The sequence below is a fragment of the Aulonocara stuartgranti genome, assembly GCF_965226115.1.
Source record: "Aulonocara stuartgranti genome assembly, chromosome: 3".
Taxonomy (NCBI): Eukaryota; Metazoa; Chordata; class Actinopteri; order Cichliformes; family Cichlidae; genus Aulonocara; species Aulonocara stuartgranti.
The window spans coordinates 17,059,852-17,085,753 of NC_138941.1; the positions used below are offsets into that span (position 1 = coordinate 17,059,852).

Consider the following 25,902-nt stretch of genomic DNA (forward strand, 5'->3'; position numbering starts at 1 on the left):
TTGAGTGTGGAGTGAGTGCATATGAGAGCATGAGGGTGGGAATGGATGTTTGTGTCTGTGTGTGCCTGTATGTCTGTGTCTATATGTCAGGTTGGGTATCAGACGCCACCTCTCTGGGGACACCTCAGGCCCTCCAAGGTTTGGAGGCCTATCTCCACCCACCACCACTTCCCCTGCCGGTGGCGGACTCCCTCAGGTGTCGGTGTGTTGGTGGTTCTTTGTGTCTGGGGGTGGGCGTCCGGGTACACACCGGCTCACTCCTTGGCGGCCGCTTGTCGGGGCCTGGGGCCTGGGGCTCGCTCGGGCCCCTTTGGAGATGGGGTGCCCCCGGCCTCTCGGCCTGGGGCTCGGTCACTCAGGCACAGCTGGGGGCCGGCGGAGCTCACGGCGCGTCACTGCAACTCCCCCTGACTTCTGCTCCGCGGCTGCTGGGCGAGCCCTCATCTGGGACTCTCCTCAGCTCTTACTGGAACAGTGGCGCGGCTGCCCCTCTGTTGGTCTTCCATGGTCTCTTGTGTTCTGGGGGCCTCTGGATGTCTGGAGTTTTGATCTCCTCCATACCCGCTTCACACCCTGGAGGACGGGGCTGTGGCCCCCCCACACTCCCTAGCAGATCATTACATGGAGAAACCTTTGGAATGCAAGCATGCTGATCCACACAGGTATGCACACATGGGTATTCACAGACGCGGACTAAAGCTTTCTTGGCTGCTGCCTCAAAGCACACTGTGCGCTGTCTATCTTGCGTGCTGCACAATATCGTTTATTATTTAGTAAATATTGCCCAGATAGCAAGGAAACATTGAAACAATGTTGAGTCAATATCAGGCTGTGTCATTGAATCAACGTTGAAGTGTGACGTTGACCTAACGTCACTCTTGCACCCTTTTTTAACGTTGAAACAACGTCAGGTTTTGATGTTGAATCAATGTTGAAACCTGACGTTGATTCAACGTTATATTTTCTAATACTGCTGACATTGAAACAATGTCAGATTCTGATATTGAAACACTGTTGAGCTATGGTGTTGATTTTCCACCTCTTTCGCATATTTGCTTTTTATTAAAACAACAGTTAAATCATGACTGGAAATCTACCTTTCTTTATAGGTATTTTAACCAATACTAAACTACTGCATGTTTCCATCAATACTTCAACCACCTAAACACATAATTGTACTTATTCCTTAAATTGGACACCCTTTATAAAAAAACCCCCAAATGTCTCACAATGTATCATGTCAATATTAATATCCTAAAATAAGAAAGCATTGCATGTGATGTAAGAGAGAAAAAAAATAAACAAAAAAAGGTCAATAGGCATGTTTCGTTTGCTAAATACTTTATTAAAAGACAGTTTCCTATTTACGTTTATATGATTCACAGAAGTTTGTAATTTTTTGCATGATGTGCGTCCTGCACCACCCAAACGATCTGGGGCGTATCGGAGCCATTTCTGCACTGCTTGTGCAAAGACAAACTCGGACATAGAGTTTGCCCCTAACTGCTGCGTCAGGCTCCAATCAAGGCAAAGCGTCTCACCTATAGACACATTTTAAGAGATGGAATTAGCGTGTCTCATGTCTTAAATGTGTATGCAAGTGCTTGTGTGTTTAACCAACAGGCCGTTGTTATGTATTTAAATCACATCTGACAGCTATTACACTTTATAGTTACAAAGTGTACATAACCTTTATATACTTACCATTGCCTTATTTGCCTCTTGTGATTGAAGAGCTGGCTCTGCATTGTTTAGCTCCTCAATGTTGTGCAAGGGCAAATCCAGAGGCAGTACCCCAGCATCTACCGATTCATTGCAGCCGGTATTGCGGATGGCTCTGACCTCCTCACGGAGTTCGTTAACAGCTCTCGTCAGGTCTGACAGAAAAAGATAAATTTTTTTTAAGTATTTAAGAATACAGACAACTTATCAAAAGTTTCCTTGTGTCACACACAGATATGTACAAAGACACTAGACAGTATTTTATTACCTGGTATTTTCACTCGAGGGGCCTGGGGAAACCATTTCTTTGTGGGCTGCTCATCCTCTGAGTCACTATATGTGTACAGGGGATTTGGTCTAAAGAAAAAAAGTTGAAAACGGTCATAAGTAATTACAAATGTGCTTTTGGAATATTTTTTCCTAAAGTTACAGTTTGATTTATAACAACACACACAGGAAACGGAGATGTGCAAGAAGGTACAGTATACAAGGAATTTTTGAAGTGCACAAGTGTACACGGCTTTGCATTTATAAAAAGTTTACAAGCTTCCACTTTTTGGACTATATTATGTGGTGATATTGCAGTATGCAAGCACCACAGATATGTATAAAAGACAAGATCATAAATTCTTAGCAATCAAAGATATGTTTGTGAAATAAAAAAAGTTTTACTTGTGCTTTCTTTTATGACTGGTCTGAGTTTCAGCTTCGGACTGAAGGTCAGACATATCACAGTGTTCACTTAGATATTTCTGAAGACTGCGTTCTGCTTCGTGAAATGTGTCTGGAAGTACAAACACAATGTATGGCCAGACATAAATTAGGACACGAAAAACTTGTTATTGTTACATTTATACAACACCAATCCAGATGATACCCACCATGGCTTATTAGAAGTCGGACTGGTGCATAGGTGAGCCATGTTGCACCAGGATGAACTCTCCTCTTTACTGCGTCGTGGATCCTGAATGTGTCTCACGGAGGATATGGAGGCCATGACAATTTCTCCCCATTTATCCATGATCTAGGGACTATTTCTGTACCACCAGTGCTAAACTGCACAATGCACCAGTCTTTGATTTTTATCTTTTTTTTAATTTGGAGTCCTTTTTTGCCCTGTCTAGCATAAACAGGAAACAGATAATTACAATATATTTCATAGTCACTACAAAACTTGATCTATTGATTGAACTAAATAATAAATAATAGCTTAAAATGTATATAGGCAACAATTACAAGCAAACCCGTATATGTAAGCATTTAAACACTGAAGATAATAAAATTAACAGTATTTTGTCTAAGTCTGCCATTGTAGGAATTCATGGCACCGAGACAAAAACTTGGCGCACAGTGTGGCGTCAAAATAGGCGCACACCTTTGACGCTGCGTTTTCTCCGTCTTCCTCGTCCACACGTAAATGCTAAACGCAGTTTACGTGTGGACAAAAGGTGCAAACGCAAGTTAGGTGAGTGTGCAGCGTAAAGTTAGGTGAGCGTGCAACGTTAAGTTTGAATTGAGTGCGAATCGAATCGGGTGCTCTCCAATCATTAAAAGTAACAAAGTCATTGAACACATTTATACAGTTACCTTTACGTTTATCAATCATATATCACAGATTTACAGTTTTTTTGTAGTACTACGCTAAAAAGCAACTACAGAGCGAAAGTCTGGGTCAAGCGCCGAGGCGACGGCAAGAACAAAGGAACCCTCGAAGCGTTAAAGCTAGCTTTGTAAGGGAATATAACGGAAAAGTATGAAACGAAAATGTTTTCTTTGTTGATAGACTTTGTTTGCAGTGCAATTTATTTGTTGCCGGATTGTAAGATGAAAGTAGACACAATTTCGGGCTCCCACATTTTATCCGAAACTTTACATTAACAAGTTTTTTTTTTTTACTGTTATCCAAATGCAACCGTGGAAATAACGAATAGAACAAAAGTCATTCATTCTTACCTTATACTAATCGTGGTGCAGGCCAGTGCAGTGCATGAACTGATGCCTTCTCCGGTCAATTCCGCTGAGAGTAAATCTAATGACCCGCTCTACTGTACAAGACAATGGTTACCTGGAGGGATGTACCAATGTGATAGGGGTGCTGCGGAATAGTCCAAGTGGTAGCAGCTTTAATTTCCCGCTCAACCATAAATCGATGGTTTTTCAACGTGATTGTTGTCACCTTGTCAACTATAAATAGATCAACAATCAACGATGACAGAACAACAGTGAATCAATGTTATTTCAATGTCAGTGTAAGGTTTCATCAGTATTTCAATGTTGTTTCAACATTGGTTTTGTGTTGACATTTCAATCCTGACGATTCTGATGGTTCAGATGGAAAATCAACATCTGTTCAATGTCTCCTTGCTATCTGGGTGATATCTATGACTAGCTAGTTTATTGTGATGGTGCTTTGTTTTCTCTATTATTATGTTGCTCTTTGTTGTTTGCTGTCTCCTCTGTTTGTTTTTTTTGTTTGTTTTTTTTTTCTCCATACAGGTGACCCAGGAGTTCTTTTTTTTTTCTCTCTCTTCCCCCCCCCTTCTCACCGTCTCTTCTCCCCTTTGGTTTTCTTTCTTTCTCTCCCCCTCTTTCTCTCATTCATTCCCCCTGTCCTATTTATTAAAAAAAAAAAAAAATGACAAAGGATGAACTGAAGCTCTGCCATCACGTAATGTCGCATACTGCTGTTTCTGATGTCATTTAAAAAAAATAAATAATAATAATAATAATAATAATAATATTGGTGACGCTGAGCACGTTTCCGTCGGGCAGTCAGGAATGGTACAGTTGCACTGAAACGTCTCCTGCACTCGTCTACCGCGGTAAAGTGAGCCGTCATTTGTGAGCCGCGGTCAAGCCAGCCGCCTCCTATCCGCCGCATAAATTTCCTTGCGCTTTTACACCAGTCTTTACGGTAGCGCCTTTTCGCTTTATGTGCCGATTGAAAGACTATACCCGCGCGCGCACAAATTACAATGTAGCAGCCCGATACAGTCAATACAATTATGGAAATGTCAGAAATTCATTAAAAATCATCCTGAGTAGTTGAGGTCCAACTTTCAACACATCCCTCCTCTAGGACACCTACTGTACCTGTGTGCCAAGTTTCATCCAGATTTACTGTAGATTTCCTCAGAAATTAATGGAAACATTTATTCAATCTAATACAGCCAATACACAACAATTGTGTCAATTTTCAAAAATTCATTAAAAATCATCCTGAGTAGTTGATGTCCAACTTTCAACAGATTCCTTCTCTGGGACACCTACTGTACCTGTGTGCCAGGTTTCAGCCAGATTTACTGTAGAATTCCTCAGAAATTAAAGGGTACTTGTATTCAATGCAATACAGCCAATACACTATAATTATGTCATTTTTCAAAAATTCATTAAAAATCATCCTGAGTAGTTGATGTCCAACTTTCAACACATCCCTCCTCTAGGACACCTACTGTACCTGTGTGCCAAGTTTCATCCAGATTTACTGTAGATTTCCTCAGAAATTAATGGAAACATTTATTCAATCTAATACAGCCAATACACTACAATTGTGTCAATTTTCAAAAATTCATTAAAAATCATCCTGAGTAGTTGATGTCCAACTTTCAACACATCCCTCCTCTAGGACACCTACTGTACCTGTGTGCCAAGTTTCATCCAGATTTACTGTAGAATTCCTCAGAAATTAAAGGGTACTTGTATTCAATGCAATACAGTCAATACAATAGAATTATGTCATTTTTCAAAAATTCATTAAAAATCATCCTGAGTAGTTGATGTCCAACTTTCAACACATCCCTCCTCTAGGACACCTACTGTACCTGTGTGCCAAGTTTCATCCAGATTTACTGTAGATTTCCTCAGAAATTAATGGAAACATTTATTCAATCTCATACCGTACATTACCAAATCTCCATTTGCACTATTTGCCTATTTGCACTACTCTGCCTGGTTTGCACTCAATGTCATTTACCCTTATATTGTATATTGTATAGCTTTCTTGTTATATGTAAAATTGTATTATATTATTTAATTTTTTTTACTTTAAAATATTTTACTTGCATTTTTAATCACTCTTATATTTAAATGTTCATTTTCTATTTTATCTAGGGATTGAGAGTAACGAAGTTTCTATTCTCTGTATGTCCTGTACATGTGGCAGAATTGACAATAAAGTTGACTTTGACTTTGACTTTGACTTTGACTCAATCTAATACAGCCAATACACTACAATTGTGTCAATTTTCAAAAATTCATTAAAAATCATCCTGAGTAGTTGATGTCCAACTTTCAACACATCCCTCCTCTAGGACACCTACTGTACCTGTGTGCCAAGTTTCATCCAGATTTACTGTAGAATTCCTCAGAAATTAATGGAGACATTTATTCAATCTAATACAGTCAGTACAATAGAATTATGTCATTTTTCAAAAATTCATTAAAAATCATCCTGAGTAGTTGATGTCCAACTTTCAACACATCCCTCCTCTAGGACACCTACTGTACCTGTGTGCCAAGTTTCATCCAGATTTACTGTAGATTTCCTCAGAAATTAATGGAAACATTTATTCAATCTAATACAGCCAATACACTACAATTGTGTCAATTTTCAAAAATTCATTAAAAATCATCCTGAGTAGTTGATGTCCAACTTTCAACACATCCCTCCTCTAGGACACCTACTGTACCTGTGTGCCAAGTTTCATCCAGATTTACTGTAGAATTCCTCAGAAATTAATGGACATTTATATGCAATTCAATACAGCCAATACACTACAATTATGGAAATTTCAGAAATTCATTAAAAATCATCCTGAGTAGTTGAGGTCCAACTTTCAACACATCCCTCCTCCGGGAAACCTGCTGTACGTCTGGGCCAAGTTTCAGCCAGATTTACTGTAATATTCTTCAGAAATTGCAGGGAACTTATGTTCAGTGCAAGAAAGGCTGAAAGACGACCACCACTGAACAAGACACACAAGCTGAAACGTCAAGACTGGGCCAAGAAATATCTCAAGACTGGTTTTTCTAAGGTTTTATGGACTGATGAAATGAGAGTGAGTCTTGATGGGCCAGATGGATGGGCCCGTGGCTGGATTGGTAAAGGGCAGATAGCTCCAGTCTGACTCAGACGCCAGCAAGGTGGAGGTGGAGTACTGGTTTGGGCTGGTATCATTAAAGATGAGCTTGTGGGGCCTTTTCGGGTTGAGGATGGAGTCAAGCTCAACTCCCAGTCCTACTGCCAGTTTCTCAAAGACACCTTCTTCAAGCAGTGGTACAGGAAGAAGTCTGCATCCTTCAAGAAAAACATGATTTTCATGCAGGACAATGCTCCATCACACGCGTCCAAGTACTCCACAGCGTGGCTGGCAAGAAAGGGTATAAAAGAAGAAAAACTAATGACATGGCCTCCTTGTTCACCTGATCTGAACCCCATTGAGAACCTGTGGTCCATCATCAAATGTGAGATTTACAAGGAGGGAAAACAGTACACCTCTCTGAACAGTGTCTGGGAGGCTGTGGTTGCTGCTGCACGCAATGTTGATGGTGAACAGATCAAAACACTGACAGAATCCATGGATGGCAGGCTTTTGAGTGTCCTTGCAAAGAAAGGTGGCTATATTGGTCACTGATTTGTTGTTGTTTTTTTTTGAATGTCGGCGAGGATTCCGCATGGCACTCCCCTCCATTCACCTCGCGAATCTCCGCTCTCTTCCAAACAAAGTCGACGAATTACTGCTCTTAAACCGGACTAACAAGGACTTTGCACGCTCTGCTGCCCTCTGCTTCACTGAAACCTGGCTCAGTGAGCGAGTCCCAGACGCTGTCTTAAATCTGCCGGGCTTCCAACTTCACCGGGCGGACCGCGAAACAGAGCTCTCAGGGAAAACAAAGGGTGGTGGAGTCTGCTTCTACATTAATGAAGGTTGGTGTACTGATGTCACAGTGTTACAGAAACACTGCAGCCCACACTTGGAAAGTTTTCTCATCAACTGTAAACCTTTTTATTCACCGCGGGAGTTTTCTTCCTTCATGCTGGTCGGAGTTTACATCCCTCCACAGGCCAACGCGAACAACGCACTGTGCGAGCTGGCTGACCAGATTACTACCCTGGAGAGGAAATTCCCGGATTCCTTTACAATTATTCTTGGGGATTTTAACAGAGCAAACCTAAACCACGAACTCCCTAAATACAGACAGCATATAGTCTGCCCCACCAGGGACAACATCATACTGGATCACTGCTACACCACTCTAAAAGATGCCTATCGCTCTGTGCCCCGGGCAGCTTTGGGACATTCTGATCACTGCATGGTCCATCTTATTCCAGTTTATAGGCAAAAACTCAAACGTGCCAAGCCTGTAGTCAAAACTGTGAAGAAGTGGACTAACACAGCAAAGCAGGAACTGCAGGACTGTTTCGACTGCACTGATTGGACTGTTTTTGAAGCTGCATCTGTGAACCTAGATGAGCTCACGGACACTGTGACATCATACATCAGTTTCTGTGAAGACGTGTGTGTGCCAACAAAGACCTTTTGCACATACAACAACAATAAACCATGGTTCACTCCTAAACTCCAACATCTTCGCAAGGCCAAGGAGGACGCCTACAGAAGTGGTGACAGGGTCCTGTACAAGCAAGCCAGGAACACACTGACCAAGGAGATCAAAGCAGCTAAAAGGATCTACTCCCAGAAGCTGGAAGAACGGCTCTCAGCCAACGACCCTGCATCAGTGTGGAGGGGCCTGCAGGAAATCACCAGCTACAGACGCCCCCCACCCACTATTGAAGCAAACAAAGACCTGGCCAACGAGTTAAACACTTTCTACTGCAGGTTTGAGACGGACAGACTCCCACGCCCCACCCTCCCCTTCCCAGGGACATTGCTTCAGACATTGACCCCCAACACACCTTCCACCTCTCCCCCCTTCACCCTGCCCCTCCCCAATCAAGACTCAACGACCACCCCCACCCTCCCCAATCCAGACTCAACGACCACCACCACCCTCTCCATCCCAGACTCAACGACCTCCACCACACCTCTCACCCCCCTTTCCTCCTCCCTGAAACTAAGAATACACACTCAGGATGTGAGCCGACTATTCCAGAAACAGAAGCCCATGAAAGCCCCCGGACCAGATGGCGTCTCACCCTCCTGCCTCAAAACCTGTGCTGAACAGCTGGCTCCCATCTTTACTCGCATCTTCAACAGATCCCTGGAGCTGTGTGAAGTTCCCTCCTGCTTCAAACGCTCCACCATCATCCCTGTTCCCAAGAAACCCACCATCACAGGACTGGATCAAAGATCAAATTCAAATTTTATTTGTCACGTACACAGTCATACACAGTACGATATGTAGTGAAATGCTTGGACAACTGCTCGTGACCTAAAGAAAACAAAAAAGGAAAAGGCTATGAATAAGATAGGAAATAAATATGAAAAATTAAAAAGGGTAAATTTAACTAAGAAGGAATAAAATATAAATTAAGGTTAAAAATGAAATAACTGTACAACACAAATTAGAATGAAGGGTAAATTTAACTGGGAAGAATAAGATAAAATATATAAATTAAAGTTGAAAATAAAATAACTGTACAACAAAATACACAATATAGAACTATATAAGAATGTATGAAGAAATCTAAATATAAATAAATATATACACAATAACAGCAGCTATACAAGTATTAACCGGAAATGAAGAATATAGTGACCAGTGTTGTGCAAAAAAACAATGTGTGCAAAAACAATGTCCAGAAAGTCCAGTGTGTGTGTAAGAACCATATGTGTGGGTCAGTACTGTGTGGTGGTGTGATTGAGAGACCGTATCGCCTGCGGGAAGAAGCTCCTCCTCAGTCTCTCTGTGTTGGTCTTCAGGGAGCGGAATCGCTTTCCTGACCTCAGCAGAGAGAACAGTCTGTTGTTGGGATGGCTGAGGTCCTTCACGATCTTCCTGGCCTTGGTCCAGCACCGCCTGCTGTAGATTGAGTGCAGGTCAGGGAGCTCGGAGCGGATGGTGCGCTCAGCTGACCGCACAACCCTCTGTAGAGCTCGTCTGTCCTGCATGGTGCTGTTCCCGAACCAGGTTAAGATGTTTCCCGTCAGGATGCTCTCTATGGTGCACGAGTAAAAGTTCCTGAGCACCTTGGAGGGCAGTTGGAAGTCTCTCAAGCGTCTGAGGTGGTAGAGACGCTGTCGGGCCTTTTTCACCACGGTGTTGATGTGACAGGACCATGACAGATCCTGCGTGATGTGAACTCCGAGGTATTTGAAGCTGTCCACTCTCTCCACTGGGCACTCGTTGATGACGGGGGTCTGGTAGTTCCTCTCCTGCTTAGTGCTGAAGTCCACTATCAGCTCCTTTGTCTTACTGACGTTTAGAAGGAGGTTGTTCCTCTGGCACCAGTTCTCCAGATTCCTAATCTCCTTCAGGTAGGCCGTCTCGTTGTTATCAGAGATCAGGCCCACCACGACGGTGTCGTCAGCAAACTTGATGATGGTGGTGGAGCTGGTAGTGGCCACACAGTCATATGTGTACAAAGAGTACAGCAGGGGGCTCAGAACACACCCCTGGGGGGCTCCAGTGCTGAGAGTGGTGGAGGCTGAGACATGTCCGCCCATCCTTACTGCCTGTGGTCTGCCAGTTAGGAAGTTGGAGATCCACTGACACATAGATGAGCTGAGTCCCAGATGCTCCAGCTTGGTGGTGAGTGTGGAGGGAATTATGGTGTTAAATGTAGAGCTGTACAGACCTGTCGCCTTGACGTCTGTGGTCATGAAATCCTTCGAACGACTGGTGTTAGCCCATCTGAAAGACATTACAGGCCACCAGCTGGACCCTCTGCAGTTTGCCTACCGGGCAAACAGGTCAGTGGATGATGCAGTGAACATGGGGCTGCATTACATCCTGCAACACCTTGACCGCCCGGGAACTTATGCCAGGGTCCTGTTTGTGGACTTTAGTTCGGCTTTTAACACCATTGTGCCTGAACTTCTTTCCTCCAAACTCTCCCAGCTCAGCGTGTCACCAGCTACCTGTCAGTGGATCACCAGCTTCCTGACAGACAGAAAGCAACAAGTGAGGCTGGGGGAGATCACCTCTGAAACCCGGTCCCTCAGTATTGGTGCCCCTCAAGGATGTGTCCTCTCACCACTACTGTTCTCCCTCTACACTAACGACTGCACCTCCAATAACTCTGCTGTCAAACTCCTAAAGTTTGCAGATGACACCACTGTCATTGGCCTCATTCAAGATGGTGATGAGTCTGCATACCATAAGTTGAGCGGCTGGTACTCTGGTGCAGTCAGCACAATCTGGAGCTGAACACTCTTAAGACTGTAGAGATGACAGTGGACTTCAGGAGACATCCCTCAACTCTGCTCCCCCTCACCATATCAGACAGCCCTGTGTCGACTGTGAAGATCTTCAAGTTCCTGGGTACAACCATCTCCCAGGACCTGAAGTGGGAGACCAACATCAACTCCATCCTCAAAAAGACCCAGCAGAGGATGTACTTCCTGAGACAACTGGGGAAGTACAGTCTTCCACAGGAGCTGCTGATCCAGTTCTACACTGCGGTCATTGAGTCTGTCCTGTGCTCCTCCATCACAGTCTGGTATGGAGCAGCCACTAAACAGGACAGGATCAGACTGCAGCGGACTGTACGGGCAGCAGAAAGGATCATCAGCGCCCCCCTGCCCTCCATCCAGGATCTGTACCTCTCAAGAACCAGGAAACGGGCAGGGAAAATCATCGCAGACCCCTCACACCCTGCACACAGACTTTTTGATCTGCTGCCCTCTGGCAGACGGTACAGAAGCCTGCAGACCAGGACCACCCGACACAGGAACAGTTTCTTTCCCCTCGCCATCTCCCTTCTTAACAGTTGACCTGTCACACTGCTCCCACTGCCAGACTGCAACTGCACCTTATGTACATTTTGTCGTATTCATTCCACCTCATTCATTTCTGTATTTTATGTATATAAGGTTAGATTCGTTATTTATAGTTGGTTTACATAGCTTTGTGTATGTATGTGTAATGTGTATATATAGACACTTGTGTGTGTGTGTGTGTGTGTGTGTGTGTGTGTGTGTGTGTGTGTGTGTGTGTGTGTGTGTGTGTGTGTGAGATTTACATTGCTGTGCTTGAGAGCCACCATCTACCAGAACCAAATTCCCTGTATGTGCCTGCACATATACTTGGCCAATAAACACGATTCTGATTCTGATTCTGATTCTGAGATGTATATTTGTGAATGTGGAGATGTTATATTGGTTTCACTGGTAAAAATAAATAATTGAAATGGGTATATATTTGTTTTTTGTTAAGTTGCCTAATAATTATGCACAGTAATAGTCACCTGCACACACAGATATCCCCCTAAAATAACTAAAACTAAAAACAAACTAAAAACTACTTCCAAAAACATTCAGCTTTGATATTAATGAGTTTTTTGGGTTCATTGAGAACATGGTTGTTGTTCAATAATAAAATTATTCCTCAAAAATACAACTTGCCTAATAATTCTGCACTCCCTGTAGGTCTGTTGACAGAGCTCTGTACAGGTCTGCTCGAGCTGACCTGAAAAGGGGTCCCACCTGTCCAGCAACAACACATGGCATGGAATAATAGACATCATAAACCACAGAGGCAGAACTGTGAAAACAGAAAACCTGAGTGTGCAGCTAGCAGAGGACATAAACAGCTTCTTTGCCCGCTTTGAAACACCACAACAGCAGCATTCATCTGCCTCAGCCCTGCTCCCATCCTCATCCTCACCTGGTTCCTGCACCGCTCCATTCACTGTAACGGAGCACGATGTCAGATGAGTGTTCCTAGCAGTGAACCCCAGGAAGGCGTCCAGACGGAATACGTGGTAAAGTGCTAAGACCATGTGCCCACCAGCTCACCCTCATCTCCACCAGAATCTTCAACCTCTCACTGGATGAAGCAGCCATCCCATCCTGTCTAAAATCAGCCACAATGATCCCAGTACCAAAGAAGTCTCCCATCACCAGCCTGAACTATTATTGCCCTGTGGCCCTCACACCGGTAATCATGAAATGCTTTGAGAGACTAGTCCTTCAGCACACCAAGGATTACCTCCCCCCAGAATTCGACACCCACCAGTTTGCATACCGTGCAAACAGATTCACAGAAGATGCCATCACCCTCCACTCGGTGCTGAGTCACCTAGAACAGCGGCAGAGCTACGCCAGAATGCTCTTTGTGGACTACAGCTCACCCTTCCACCACTCGCCCATTGAGAGCCTACTAACTTACTGCATCACAGTATGGTACAGCAGCTGCACTAAGGCGGATAGAGCCACCCTCCCAGCATGTTTGCAATGAGTAGGAGATGCTCTGTATCTCACTGTACAACTGTATAGTGACAAAGGTATTGGGTTCTTTTCTAAAAATTGCTATAAACAGAGGAACCCAAACTGATGAAAAGTGGCGAATATTTTTTTTCAAATGACCATTTTTAGTGGATTTTTGATATAGAAGCAGAATGACAGAATGTTAAAAGAAGTTACTTTTAGTCATTCTAAGCTGGGCATTGCGTTCTCTGGCTGTTCAAAGCCATGGAACTTTAGACTTTCCAAGCAAATAATGATGGCCATACTGATGTTCTTTTCAGTACATTTTACTTTATGTTCATTTTCATTTTTATGATGTTTCTATTTTTACATAATTCCTCCCACATAGCAAAATTGGTATGGCCTGGATCTGTCCCACACAATGTGCTTACACATGGCCTGCGTACCGCAAAGAATGACGGCCCTATGGTGGCCCAGATCTGGTTTACCAGAGGTGGCCCACACATGAGCCCCAGTGTTTTCTGGCATTTTCAACTCCTCACTGCAGGCATGTCATGTGCCTGCCTGCTTCAAGTCCTCCACCATAATCCCTGTCCCCAAGAAACCTAGGATCACTGGACTAAATGACTACAGACCCGTGGCTCTGACATCTGTGGTCATGAAGTCCTTTGAGCGCCTAGTTCTCTCCCACCTCAGGACCCTCACGGCCCCCCTCCTGGACCCCCTGCAGTTTGCATATAGAGCCAACAGGTCTGTAGACGACGCCATCAACATGGCCCTACACTTCATCCTGCAGCATCTGGACTCCCCAGGAACCTACGCCAGGATCCTGTTTGTGGACTTCAGCTCTGCCTTCAACACCATCCTTCCAGACCATCTCCGAGACAAGCTTTCCCAGATGAATGTGCCTGATCCCATCTGCCGGTGGATCACTGACTTCCTGACGGACAGGAAGCAGCATGTGAGGCTGGGAAAGAATGTCTCGGACTCCCGGACCATCAGCACCGGCTCCCCTCAGGGCTGTGTTCTCTCTCCTCTGCTCTTCTCCCTGTACACCAACTGCTGCACCTCCACCCACCAGTCTGTCAAGCTAATCAAGTTTGCAGATGACACCACCGTTATTGGACTCATCTCGGACGGTGACGAGTCTGCCTACAGGAGGGAGGTTGAACGTCTGGTGTCCTGGTGCAGCCACAACAACCTGGTGCTGAATGCCCAGAAGACAGTGGAGATTATTGTGGACTTCAGGAAGCACACAGCCCCACTCCCCCCCATCATCCTGACTGACACCCCCATCACCTCTGTGGACTCATTCCGCTTCCTGGGTACCACCATCACCCAGGACCTGAAGTGGGAGCCCACCATCACCTCCGTCATCAAGAAAGCCCAGCAGAGGATGTACTTCCTGAGGCAGCTGAAGAAATTCAACCTGCCAACACGGACGATGATGCAGTTCTACACTGCAATCATTGAGTCCATCCTCATCTCCTCCATCACCGTGTGGTACGCTGGAGCCACTATCAGGGACAAACAGAGACTGCAGCGTGTTGTGCGCTCTGCTGAGAAGGTGATTGGCTGCAGACTCCCATCTTTGCAGGACCTGTACACCTCCAGGACATTGCGGCGTGCAGCTCGGATCTCAGCTGACCCTTCTCACCCTGGACACAGTCTGTTTGACCTGCTCCCCTCAGGCAGGAGGCTCCGGTCCATTCGCACCAGAACCTCTCGCCATAAGAACAGTTTCTTCCCCTCTGCTGTTGGACACATGAACAATAACCATATGACTGTCCCCGCCACTAACACATGACCCTACGCTGTGTTCACTGTATCATTCCATGTTTGGCACTGATCACCACCTGCACTCATGTATATATCTTTCAACGTAGCACTCTTAATTCTTACTCTCATGTATATATCTCATGTATATCGCATGCACATATCTTTCCACGTAGCACTTTTAATTCTTATCCCTACTTTTATTTTTTCCATGTCTATTTAAGTGTTATTTATGACACCATGTTTGCACTGAAGCACCGCAGCAATTTCCTAATGTTGTAAACCTGCTCAACATTTGGCAATAAACCCCATTCTGATTCTGATTCTGATTCTGATTCTGATGAGCCAGCACAAGGCCAGTTGCAGACACACTGCTGGCCCTGTGCTGGCCCAGAACATTTTCAGCTCTGGCCCCAGATGTCAGCCTAATGTGTACCTTAGCCATGTAAGCCATGTAATAACAACATGTGCTGGAACATAATAGTGCAAAAGTAACATGACGAAACTCTGTTCAGACAGTGAATGGACTGATTCTTATACAGCACTTTTTTACTCACCCATATTACTCAAAGTGCTCTATACAACATGTCACATTCACCCAATCAGGCCAAATGTGGCATGCCATCACATAAACAGTGCCATCTTACCATGCCAGAAGTCAGCCAGCAGTGCCGGCTTAACACCAGATCCAGGCAAGACCCGTCTGCTATGTGGGATGACTTGTTCTTTTGGCATTTTAGTTGTGGATTATGTTTGGACTGTGTCTCTTGCCCTTTCAGTATTGTTTCCTTGTGCTTCTAAGTGTCCCTTTGTTTCTTTTTAGGTTATGTAGTATGGGTTAAAGATATTTTGTATGTTGTTTTTGTTTAATAAATCCGCCTTTTGGATTATTCCCTGATGTGCCTGAGTTCTGTTATTTAGTGTCACTTTGAAAGGACACACATCCAGCATTGACATATAATTGTTCTTTCAATTTTTGATAAAGATTACAGTGAATTGAGATGTAACTTGGCCCAGAGGTACAGTAGGACGCCCAGAGTAAGAAAGTGTTGAAAGTTGGACCTCAACTATTATGGATGATTTTTAATGAATTTTTGAAATTTCCATAATTGTAGTGTATTGGCTGTATTGAATTGCATATAAATGTCCTTTAATTTCTGAGGAATTTTACAGTGAATCTGGATGAAACCTGGCACACAGGTACAGTAGGTGTCCCTGAGGAGGAATGTGTTGAAAGTTGGACATCAACTACTCAGGATGATTTTTAATGAATTTTTGAAAATTGACATAATTCTATTGTATTGACTGTATTGAATTGAATATAAGTTTCCTTTAATTTCTGAGGAATTCTACAGTAACTCTGGATGAAACTTGGCACACAGGTACAGTAGGTGTCCCAGAGGAGGGATGTGTTGAAAGTTGGACATCAACTACTCAGGATGATTTTTAATGAATTTTTGAAAATTGACACATTTGTAGTGCATTGGCTGTATTAGATTGAATAAATGTTTCCATTAATTTCTGAGGAATTCTACAGTAAATCTGGATGAAACCTGGCACACAGGTACAGTAGGTGTCCCAGAGAAGGAATTTGTTGAAAGTTGGACATCAACTACTCAGGATGATTTTTAAGGAATTTTTGAAAATTGACATAATTCTATTGTATTGACTGTATTGAATTGAATATAAGTTTCCTTTAATTTCTGAGGAATTCTACAGTAAATCTGGATTAAACTTGGCACACAGGTACAGTAGTTGTCCCAGAGAAGGGATGTGTTGAAAGTTGGACATCAACTATTATGGATGATTTTTAATGAATTTTTGAAATTTCCATAATTGTAGTGTATTGGCTGTATTGAATTGCATATAAATGTCCTTTAATTTCTGAGGAATTTTACAGTGAATCTGGATGAAACCTGGCACACAGGTACAGTAGGTGTCCCTGAGGAGGAATGTGTTGAAAGTTGGACATCAACTACTCAGGATGATTTTTAAGGAATTTTTGAAAATTGACATGATTCTATTGTATTGACTGTATTGAATTGAATATAAGTTTCCTTTAATTTCTGAGGAATTCTACAGTAAATCTGGATTAAACTTGGCACACAGGTACAGTAGTTGTCCCAGAGAAGGGATGTGTTGAAAGTTGGACATCAACTATTATGGATGATTTTTAATGAATTTTTGAAAATTCCATAATTGTAGTGTATTGGCTGTATTGAATTGCATATAAATGTCCTTTAATTTCTGAGGAATTTTACAGTGAATCTGGATGAAACCTGGCACACAGGTACAGTAGGTGTCCCTGAGGAGGAATGTGTTGAAAGTTGGACATCAACTACTCAGGATGATTTTTAATGAATTTTTGAAAATTGACATAATTCTATTGTATTGACTGTATTGAATTGAATATAAGTTTCCTTTAATTTCTGAGGAATTCTACAGTAACTCTGGATGAAACTTGGCACACAGGTACAGTAGTTGTCCCAGAGAAGGGATGTGTTGAAAGTTGGACATCAACTATTATGGATGATTTTTAATGAATTTTTGAAATTTCCATAATTGTAGTGTATTGGCTGTATTGAATTGCATATAAATGTCCTTTAATTTCTGAGGAATTTTACAGTGAATCTGGATGAAACCTGGCACACAGGTACAGTAGGTGTCCCTGAGGAGGAATGTGTTGAAAGTTGGACATCAACTACTCAGGATGATTTTTAATGAATTTTTGAAAATTGACATAATTCTATTGTATTGACTGTATTGAATTGAATATAAGTTTCCTTTAATTTCTGAGGAATTCTACAGTAACTCTGGATGAAACTTGGCACACAGGTACAGTAGGTGTCCCAGAGGAGGGATGTGTTGAAAGTTGGACATCAACTACTCAGGATGATTTTTAAGGAATTTTTGAAAATTGACACAATTGTAGTGCATTGGCTGTATTAGATTGAATAAATGTTTCCATTAATTTCTGAGGAATTCTACAGTAAATCTGGATGAAACCTGGCACACAGGTACAGTAGGTGTCCCAGAGAAGGAATTTGTTGAAAGTTGGACATCAACTACTCAGGATGATTTTTAAGGAATTTTTGAAAATTGACATAATTCTATTGTATTGACTGTATTGAATTGAATATAAGTTTCCTTTAATTTCTGAGGAATTCTACAGTAAATCTGGATGAAACCTGGCACACAGGTACAGTAGTTGTCCCAGAGAAGGAATCTGTTGAAAGTTGGACATCAACTACTCAGGATGATTTTTAATGAATTTTTGAAAATTGACACATTTGTAGTGCATTGGCTGTATTAGATTGAATAAATATTTCCATTAATTTCTGAGGAATTCTACAGTAAATCTGGATGAAACTTGGCACACAGGTACAGTAGGTGTCCTAGAGGAGGGATGTGTTGAAAGTTGGACATCAACTACTCAGGATGATTTTTCATGAATTTTTGAAAATTGACATAATTAAATTGTATTGGCTGACTGCATTGGATACAAGTACCCTTTAATTTCTGAGGAATTCTACAGTAAATCTGGATGAAAATTGGCACACAGGTACAGTAGGTGTCCCAGAGGAGGGATGTGTTGAAAGTTGGACCTCAACTATTCAGGATGACTTTTAATGAATTTTTGAAATAAACATAATTGTAGTGCATTGACTGTATTGCACTGAATATGAGTTTACTGTGATTTCTGAGTAATATTACAGTAAATCTGGGTAAAAACTGGCCCAGAGGTAAAGTAGGTGTCCGAGAAGAGGATTGTGTTGAAAGCTTGGCATCAACTTTTAAGAATGATTTTTAATGAATTTTTGAATATGCAACCAGACTGTCACGATGGCTGTATTGAGCTGTTCCATTGTAATTTGTGTGCGCGCGTGCGTGTGACTGTTCACGCGCGTGCGTGTGTGCGCGAGTCTAGGCTTTCAATCAGGATATAAAGCGAAAAGGCGCTACCGTAAAGACTGGTGTAAAAGCGCAAGGAAATTTATGCGGCGGATAGGAGGCGGCTGGCTTGACCGCGGCTCACAAATGACGGCTCACTTTACCGCAGTACTCGTCTGTGGTGTTCCCCGGTCACAGACCCACAAGATTCATCAAAGAGGGATTCCACAAAATTGCAGGTAGCAGGATGAACAAAACTTAATTCATGATGTGGTGATACTTGAACTACTTAAATTTTACATTTATTCTCACGGTTCCCAGGCGTGATTGGCTGTACAGATGGCACTCACATTCCAATCATTGCTCCTTCAGTAAATGAAGGAGACTATGTGAACAGGAAGTCTTTCCACAGCATTAATGTACAGGTACATAGTTCCCTGTAGCATTTCAAACTAACAAATTATTTCATTATAGTAAGGGATGCTAATTTGTGTTCTCTGCACTGTGAAGATCATATGTGATGCTGCCAACATTATCACAAATGTGGAAGCCAAGTGGCCAGGCTCTGTGAGCGGTGGTGGTGGAGGACCCCCACCTGTTTTTCGGGCCTCCGCTGTCACGGGCTGAAAGCAGGGACTCAAGCGCAGAGCAGGTTGTTGTCTCAAAACACAATTTATTTACACACCCATGCAATAATATATACAGTGACGGGAAATTCAGGGTTCCAGGGGATTAGGGGAAGGCTCTCTCTCTCTCACGCTCGCTCACGTCCTCACACACGTTCGTACCGCGGGGAGGTCACAGGTCCGGGAAGATAAGCTGGAACAGGGAAAGGGAGATATCACTCACAAATCACGAAGGCATAAAGGTGTAAGACCACGGGAGCTGGAAAGGTAGACTAACGTCAGTAGCGCAATCATCCCGCGATGAGAGGATCTGTGACCCAGCCTCAAATAGAAGACGGATAATCAGCTGATCGCCAACAGCTGTGAGAGCCAAGGGCGGGAGCCAGCTGTGAGCTCCGCCCAGGCAGAGAGATAGGGGGAGAAAGAGAAAAAAAACACAAGTGTAGCCTTGTGAGGCCGGCTGGGCAGGCACGGGGACCATGACATCCGCTCTTTTTCTAGTGGCTATAACAGGTCACATTTGAGCATACAGAGTAAGCAAATATGTACTTGTAATGTGCTCAGATAATTTCAATAAGTGCTTACAGAAAGAAAATTAATGTAGCCTCTAACTGCAATTGATTTACATCGGACAAACAGACCAAGCACTATGGGTCATAATACAATTACACCTTACCTGTTTGGACTATATTTTTATATTTCATTTTTACTTGCTGCCAGGAACGTTTGGGGCCTGTTGGGTTGCACCTGCGCTCACATCACATCACAAAATAAAATGTATAAAATAAAAAATGAAATATAATAAATAACATGTTAAATGGGTGGAAATCCCTAGATCAATGTTTATATTAACACTCACGCATTGACTCTGTCGGCTATGTTTTGCCATGCATGCTCCCTTTTTTTGCAGCTGAGGCTGTGTTACTTTTTTTCTGCAAAATTTGCATGTTATCGGCATATGCTGCCATCAGAATTTCGGCCTCAAGCGCTGTAAAATACATTGACCGCGCCTTCTTTCCCTCCGTCTCCATGGTGACTCGCTTAATCTGTGCTCCACTAATCAGGGCTTTATGTATCCTCGTGCGCGCGCTTAACTTGGGGTTAAAGCAACTCCGCGTTGATTGAACTACTTGTTATCAGCCTTTCTGAAACCGAATATTCCGAGTTGGACAGTTCGGGGTTACTCAACCCTGAGTATCGTTTTTCACTCTGAGTTTTCTAAACCGGCTTCCTGAAACAGGGCCCAGGTTAGGTTTAGGCTGTTATTGTGCTTCAGGCTGAAATATGAGGAGTAAGGAGTGGGGCTGGTTAGCCCTCATGACCCTCACCATAACACATACGTCACAGGACAGTGTTTACCACAGAAACTCCATGAAATGATCAATGAGAACTTTAGAAACCTGTCAGTGTGATGCTTCCAGTACAACAGCACCTCTGAGTGTGTGTGTTTGCCTCTCAGACTAACTCCACCCTGACATCAAGAAGATGGAGGAAAAGGATGGAGCAGGATCTGCAGCATCCAGCTGTGTGTCTGTGAGGAGTGACTGCTCCAAAGATCAACCTCCAGACTTCAGTAATGAACCTGCAGCAACAATGTAAGAGAGCTGCTGACTCATTTATTCAGTGTAAATAATGATTTTTGATGCAATGGGAGAAGAAAAATGACAAAAACAGTTTTAAAAATAAGGATTAAAATATTACAAACTATGTTTTTGAGTTTCCTGATGTAGCACAAAAATATATGAACATAACTGTATATAGGACAGATATTTACGGTTCTTTTAGGCAGCACCAAAAAACAAAAAGACTGTTTTTAAGCTGTCTGAGGTAGTGAGTCAACATGTCACACTGGGTCAAAGGTCAGGGAGTAAAAGTGTGTTTTAAAGAGCAACATGTCAAAGGGTATTATTGTAAACTTTAACAAAAGACTGTTATGTGACAAAGAGTAAGAACATTATTTTTATGAGTTTCAGATTGTTCATCATGTCTGTAATTTAACATTTCCATTTTTTCCTTCCTGTCTCATGAAGCTGTTACATTTATTGTGTGGAGATCAGGGAAATATTTTACTGTTACTGTCATAACCATTATCATTACCATTGCATTAATCATCATTTCATTTATTGATGCTGTTGGTATTACGTTAAAACTTGTTTTACAGGTGTTATCATAATCCTATATTAACCTTTATTCCAGGTGCAGTTATAACTATTTTTATACACATCTTGCAGTTTGTGCTTTTAAAGAGTTTAAGCTCAGTCTGTTAATTGATGGTCAGAAGCTTCGTCTGGCGCGATGTCGCGATGCCGATCTATTGTGCAAAGTGACTTAGAGGAATGGAAGGATTGCCTACACGCTTACAAAACACACATGATACAAGTATTGATTATTATCTTTTATTCGTTTATATCCTTTTTATTGAGCTTTGAGCATTTGATTAAAGCATTTATTCAATATATTACACATATAGTTTCAGTTAAATTGTTACACATATGAGAGTCTGGGTGTGAGCTTTAGTAGGCGAGAGGTGAGACAGAGTGCAATTGAGGTCGAGACATCCACACACACACACACACACACACACACACACACACACACACACACCGTAGGTAAGAGTTCAGACATATTTTGCTTGTAACTGCATTTTGTGCCTGCATAAGTGATAGTTTGTTGCAGGACGTGCGTCTGATGTTCCAGGGATAAGTGAAAGCAAGACGAGCTACAGGAAGCACCTGGCGTGGAGACGGAGACGATGTTCTTTTCAAACTGTGTCAAAAGTTGTCAACAGAACATTTGTGTTTTTAACTCATGCAAGTATCTGCTCTGACGCAAGAGGGGGCGTAATAATACCCTGATGTTATAAAAGCAACTGCTTGTGTACTTTTGGGCGGAGATCGACGCTGATTGTGTAACGGTGTTCATCTCCCTACGCATGTGTTCATTAAAATCATCGTTTGACCTAATTCTTCTGGACCTTCGTTGTTTTGTTCTCATCCTCAATATTCTGAATACGCGACAATTGTTTTTCTTTTAGGATCAATAAGAGGCCAGAATCTCCTGGACCTGAACCCAGCTGTGTTTCCTTAAAGAGCAACGACTCGAAGGATGTTGGTGTTTACTTTAAAGGCTGTTCTTCTGCTGCTGAGAGGTAATGTGTGTCTAGATGTTGTTCCTGACTCTGTATTTTTGAATAAATCCTCATGTTTAATATCAGCTCAGCTCTTTTTCACACACATTTCTATGTTGGTGTGTGAAGCGGTGTGTGTTGGAGTGTTTCCACAAACACAGCAGTCAGAGTGGAAAGAGTGGATGTTGTAGGAGGTGTTTGTGTAGTGAAGAGGCTGAGTGCCTGTAGGACTCCAGCTGCTCCAGCAGGTGTCTCCTTTGTGCTTTGCTTCAAACACAGTGTAGGGAGGAGCTTCCACTCAGGTCTTTCAGGTGTTGCTGGATGGAGGAGGACAAATAGTTTTTCCCTTCAGTGACACTTCAGCAGCTCAATGTTCTGGGAGATGTTTGTCTTTATGAAGGTTTATGGATTCTTGTTCTTACTTTGGTTAAACTGAGCAATACATTTTCCATCTAACATTTAAAGTAAATTTCCAGGTGAATAAAAGATCTGCAGCTGCAGCCTCTGTGATGTTTCACAGTCTGAAAGTAACAAATTCAACCAGAGTTCAAACAAAGGCTTAATATACGTGTGTGTTTGATATAATGTCAACAAGTACAAACAGGTGTTCTTACAGGTCTTAATCACAGAGCTCTGATAAGTCTGGTGACTTTCACACTCAGCAATTTTGCTGCCTTTTATTTTATATTGGCCTTTTTAAAGCCCTTCAAAGTCTCCCACATTCATACAGAGCTTTTAACACCAAACTCCTTTACAGTCCTTCTCCTCTCACACACGATCACACGACTGATTTGTCTGCAGCAGCTGTGTTACTGCTAGTATTTTATTATGTGTGTAATCTCCTCATATTGTTCCTGTGGTTTAGTTTGACTTCCTTCTGCAAACTCAGCTGCTCTGTTGCTGATACACGTCTCCATGAATATGATTGATCAGATGCTGCCAACACCATGTGTTTCATGTGAGTGCTCAGCTGAAACCCTGGGTTGACTTATCGAGTTAATAACAAGCTTCACGTGACTGTGAATGCTAAAGTGAATCCAGATAAAGGAAAGAGACCCTGCTAATGTTGGACTCACTTCTTAGTGTGGATCCCAGGAGGAAGTTCAACATAGCCATTCTTTGTGCTAGCTCGACCAAACCTGAGACCACAGTGCAGGATAATGATCATCATCTGTCTCTGTCAAGGACATTTAAAATCCACAAATAACAAAAATAATTATATTTGATCATTAAAAATATGTTTTCAATTAAAAAAGCATGAGCACACTGGTGGATTACAGAAACATGAAAACTCGTTAACAGTAAAGTTAATTTAGGCGTAAGATTTTATCATTGATTTTAAAGTCTCTGCTGCAGAGAGGTGAGCTGTTAGTAACAAGAACTCTCTGATTTAAATGATTTTGATGTTTCCTGGTTTCTAAAATGCATCTCTGTAGCAGAGCAGTGTCTCCAAGGACACACAGGCTCAGCTGTAACTGTCAGTTTATCTGGTTTAAGACACATTTGGACTCAATTGGCTGTTTTTAACTATGTATTTTAATCAGAGGTGTAAATTCAGACCTCACACATCTGGATCCTAAACTATGATAGAAACAGCTGCTAGCAGTGGGTAGTTTGACTTTGATACGCTGCTCTAGAAAGCAAACAAAGGTTTGTGCAGCTCCTCTTCAGAAAAGTGTTCAGAGAGCAGCTGCTGTATTAGACAAAGGCTCGTCATGTGAGCCCAGATGTGTGTAACAGCTGGATGAAGGAGAACCATCACAGGCACATCTCCATCCCGCCTTTATTAATGAACTTCCTGTTGCTTGCAGATGACAGGAACACAAAGTGTTTGTGCCACGTGATGCTGCAGGATTTGTTAACGTGTCCATGATGGTAACATCTCCTCGTCTAACTGCAAACACATGAGCGCTCCTAACGGCAGCTATCACAGCCACACAGGCAGACTGTGTCTCACTGTTGCATTCAGGGACATTTGTTTTCCTGTAAAAAGCTGAACTCTAATCTAAGAGGACTGTTACTGACAGGAAACAGCTGCATTATCTGCAGTCTGTGTGACCACAGCTGCTTCAATCACTTTATCAGAGAATTGATCATTGAATAAAACATGTTTGTGTCTGCAGAGGTCAGAGGTCACAGTCTGCAGGATCCAGCTGTCCGTCTGTGAGGAGTGACCGGTCCAAAGTTTACCCTCCACACTTCAGTGCTGAACCTGGACCAGTGAGGTCAGAGACCTGTGATGACTCCTTTACATGTTTGTGTTTTCCTGGATAAATATGACCAAAGATTCATTAAAAAGGTAAAAATCTTAGACTTTGTCCTGTAGCGCTGTGTGGCAGGCAGGATTGGACCCAAACACAACAGGATGAAGTCAAAGAGGCAGCTTTATTTCAGCTGTGAACATGCAAACAGCAGAAATAAGGAAACACAACTGTAGGTTTGCAGTGAATGAAGCCTCAGCTCGACGCTCCACTTTGTCCCTCTTTTCCTTCTCCAAACAGCCACATCAGGAGTCTCTGATGGAGTTTTAAAATATTTCATTACAAATGTCCAAAGATGGGTTCAGGATACCTGAATCCACAGTTATTAAAGCTAAAATAGTTCACAGGGTTTGGACTTTGTTAGGTGACGAGAGAACATCAAAGTGTTTTTTATCTTTAAACAGTATTTTTATCACTTCAGTTGCTCTCACAGCCCTGTTTGTTATTTTAGTAAGTAAGTAAGTAAAGTTTATTTATTAAGCACTTTTCATAGACAGGTAGTCACAAAGTGCTGCACACAGAGATTAAAATAAACAGTACGATAAATAGCAAAATGCACAATATACACAATATAGAGTTTAAATGTAAATTAAAAGTATAAAAATGTAAACAGCATTGGTCAACAGAAAGCTTGTTTAAACAGTAAAGTTTTTAACTGTTTTTTAAAGGATTCCACAGAGTCAACCAAACGTAGTTGTAGAGGTAGACTGTTCCACAGCCTTGGTGCCACAGACTGAAAGGCTCCGCCCCCTTTCATCTTCAGACGTGTTCTGGGAGCAACCAACAAACTCTGAGTCTGTGAGCGGAGACAGCGAGCAGCAGTGTATTTAGTGAGAAGCTTGGATAAATAATCTGGGGCCATTTAGTGCTCTGTACGTTAAAACAATCATTTAAAACGAATTCTAAAATCTATTGGGAGCCAATGTAAAGAACATAAAATAGGAGTGATGTGAGCTCGCTGGGTAGAGCGAGTTAGTAGAGTGGGTGCTGCGTTTTGTACAGCTTGGAGGCGAGAAAGAGATGATTTATCCAAGCTGGTAAACAGGGAATTACAATAATCTAAACGCGATGACACAAATGCATGGACAATTTTTTCCAGTTCAGCTAAGGAGACCATATGTCGCAGTTTAGAAATATTCCTTAAATGAAAGAAACAGGAACGAGACAGA

The 25,902-nt window shown here is 42.4% G+C and overlaps 3 protein-coding genes across 4 annotated transcripts in view; 2 read left to right on the plus strand and 1 right to left on the minus strand.

Annotated features, from left to right (window-relative positions):
- The window catches only part of LOC309702568 (uncharacterized protein), a 1,257,380-nt gene that overhangs the window by 796,776 nt on the left and 434,702 nt on the right, over positions 1–25,902 (plus strand). The gene's annotated exons all lie outside the window — the stretch shown is intronic.
- The window catches only part of LOC309702584 (protein NLRC3-like), a 97,540-nt gene that overhangs the window by 7,505 nt on the left and 64,133 nt on the right, over positions 1–25,902 (plus strand). Inside the window, exons 2-4 of one of the 2 annotated variants that reach the window (XM_082527199.1) lie at positions 20,805–20,940; positions 22,380–22,493; positions 24,596–24,697. In XM_082527199.1, the coding sequence (XP_082383325.1) occupies positions 20,831–20,940; positions 22,380–22,493; positions 24,596–24,697 (326 nt within the window). In that variant the 5' untranslated portion in view covers positions 20,805–20,830. The remainder of the gene's footprint in view (positions 1–20,804; positions 20,941–22,379; positions 22,494–24,595; positions 24,698–25,902) is intronic. The other variant, XM_082527198.1, reaches the window with a different exon arrangement.
- On the minus strand, positions 1,317–2,790 carry LOC309702625 (uncharacterized protein). The gene is made up of 5 exons (XM_082527260.1): positions 2,604–2,790; positions 2,395–2,506; positions 1,991–2,079; positions 1,705–1,877; positions 1,317–1,541 (listed from the first exon to the last, which is right to left on the minus strand). Exons 2-5 carry the CDS (start codon positions 2,448–2,450, stop codon positions 1,512–1,514), a joined length of 348 nt encoding a protein of 115 aa, XP_082383386.1. The 5' UTR covers positions 2,451–2,506; positions 2,604–2,790; the 3' UTR covers positions 1,317–1,511.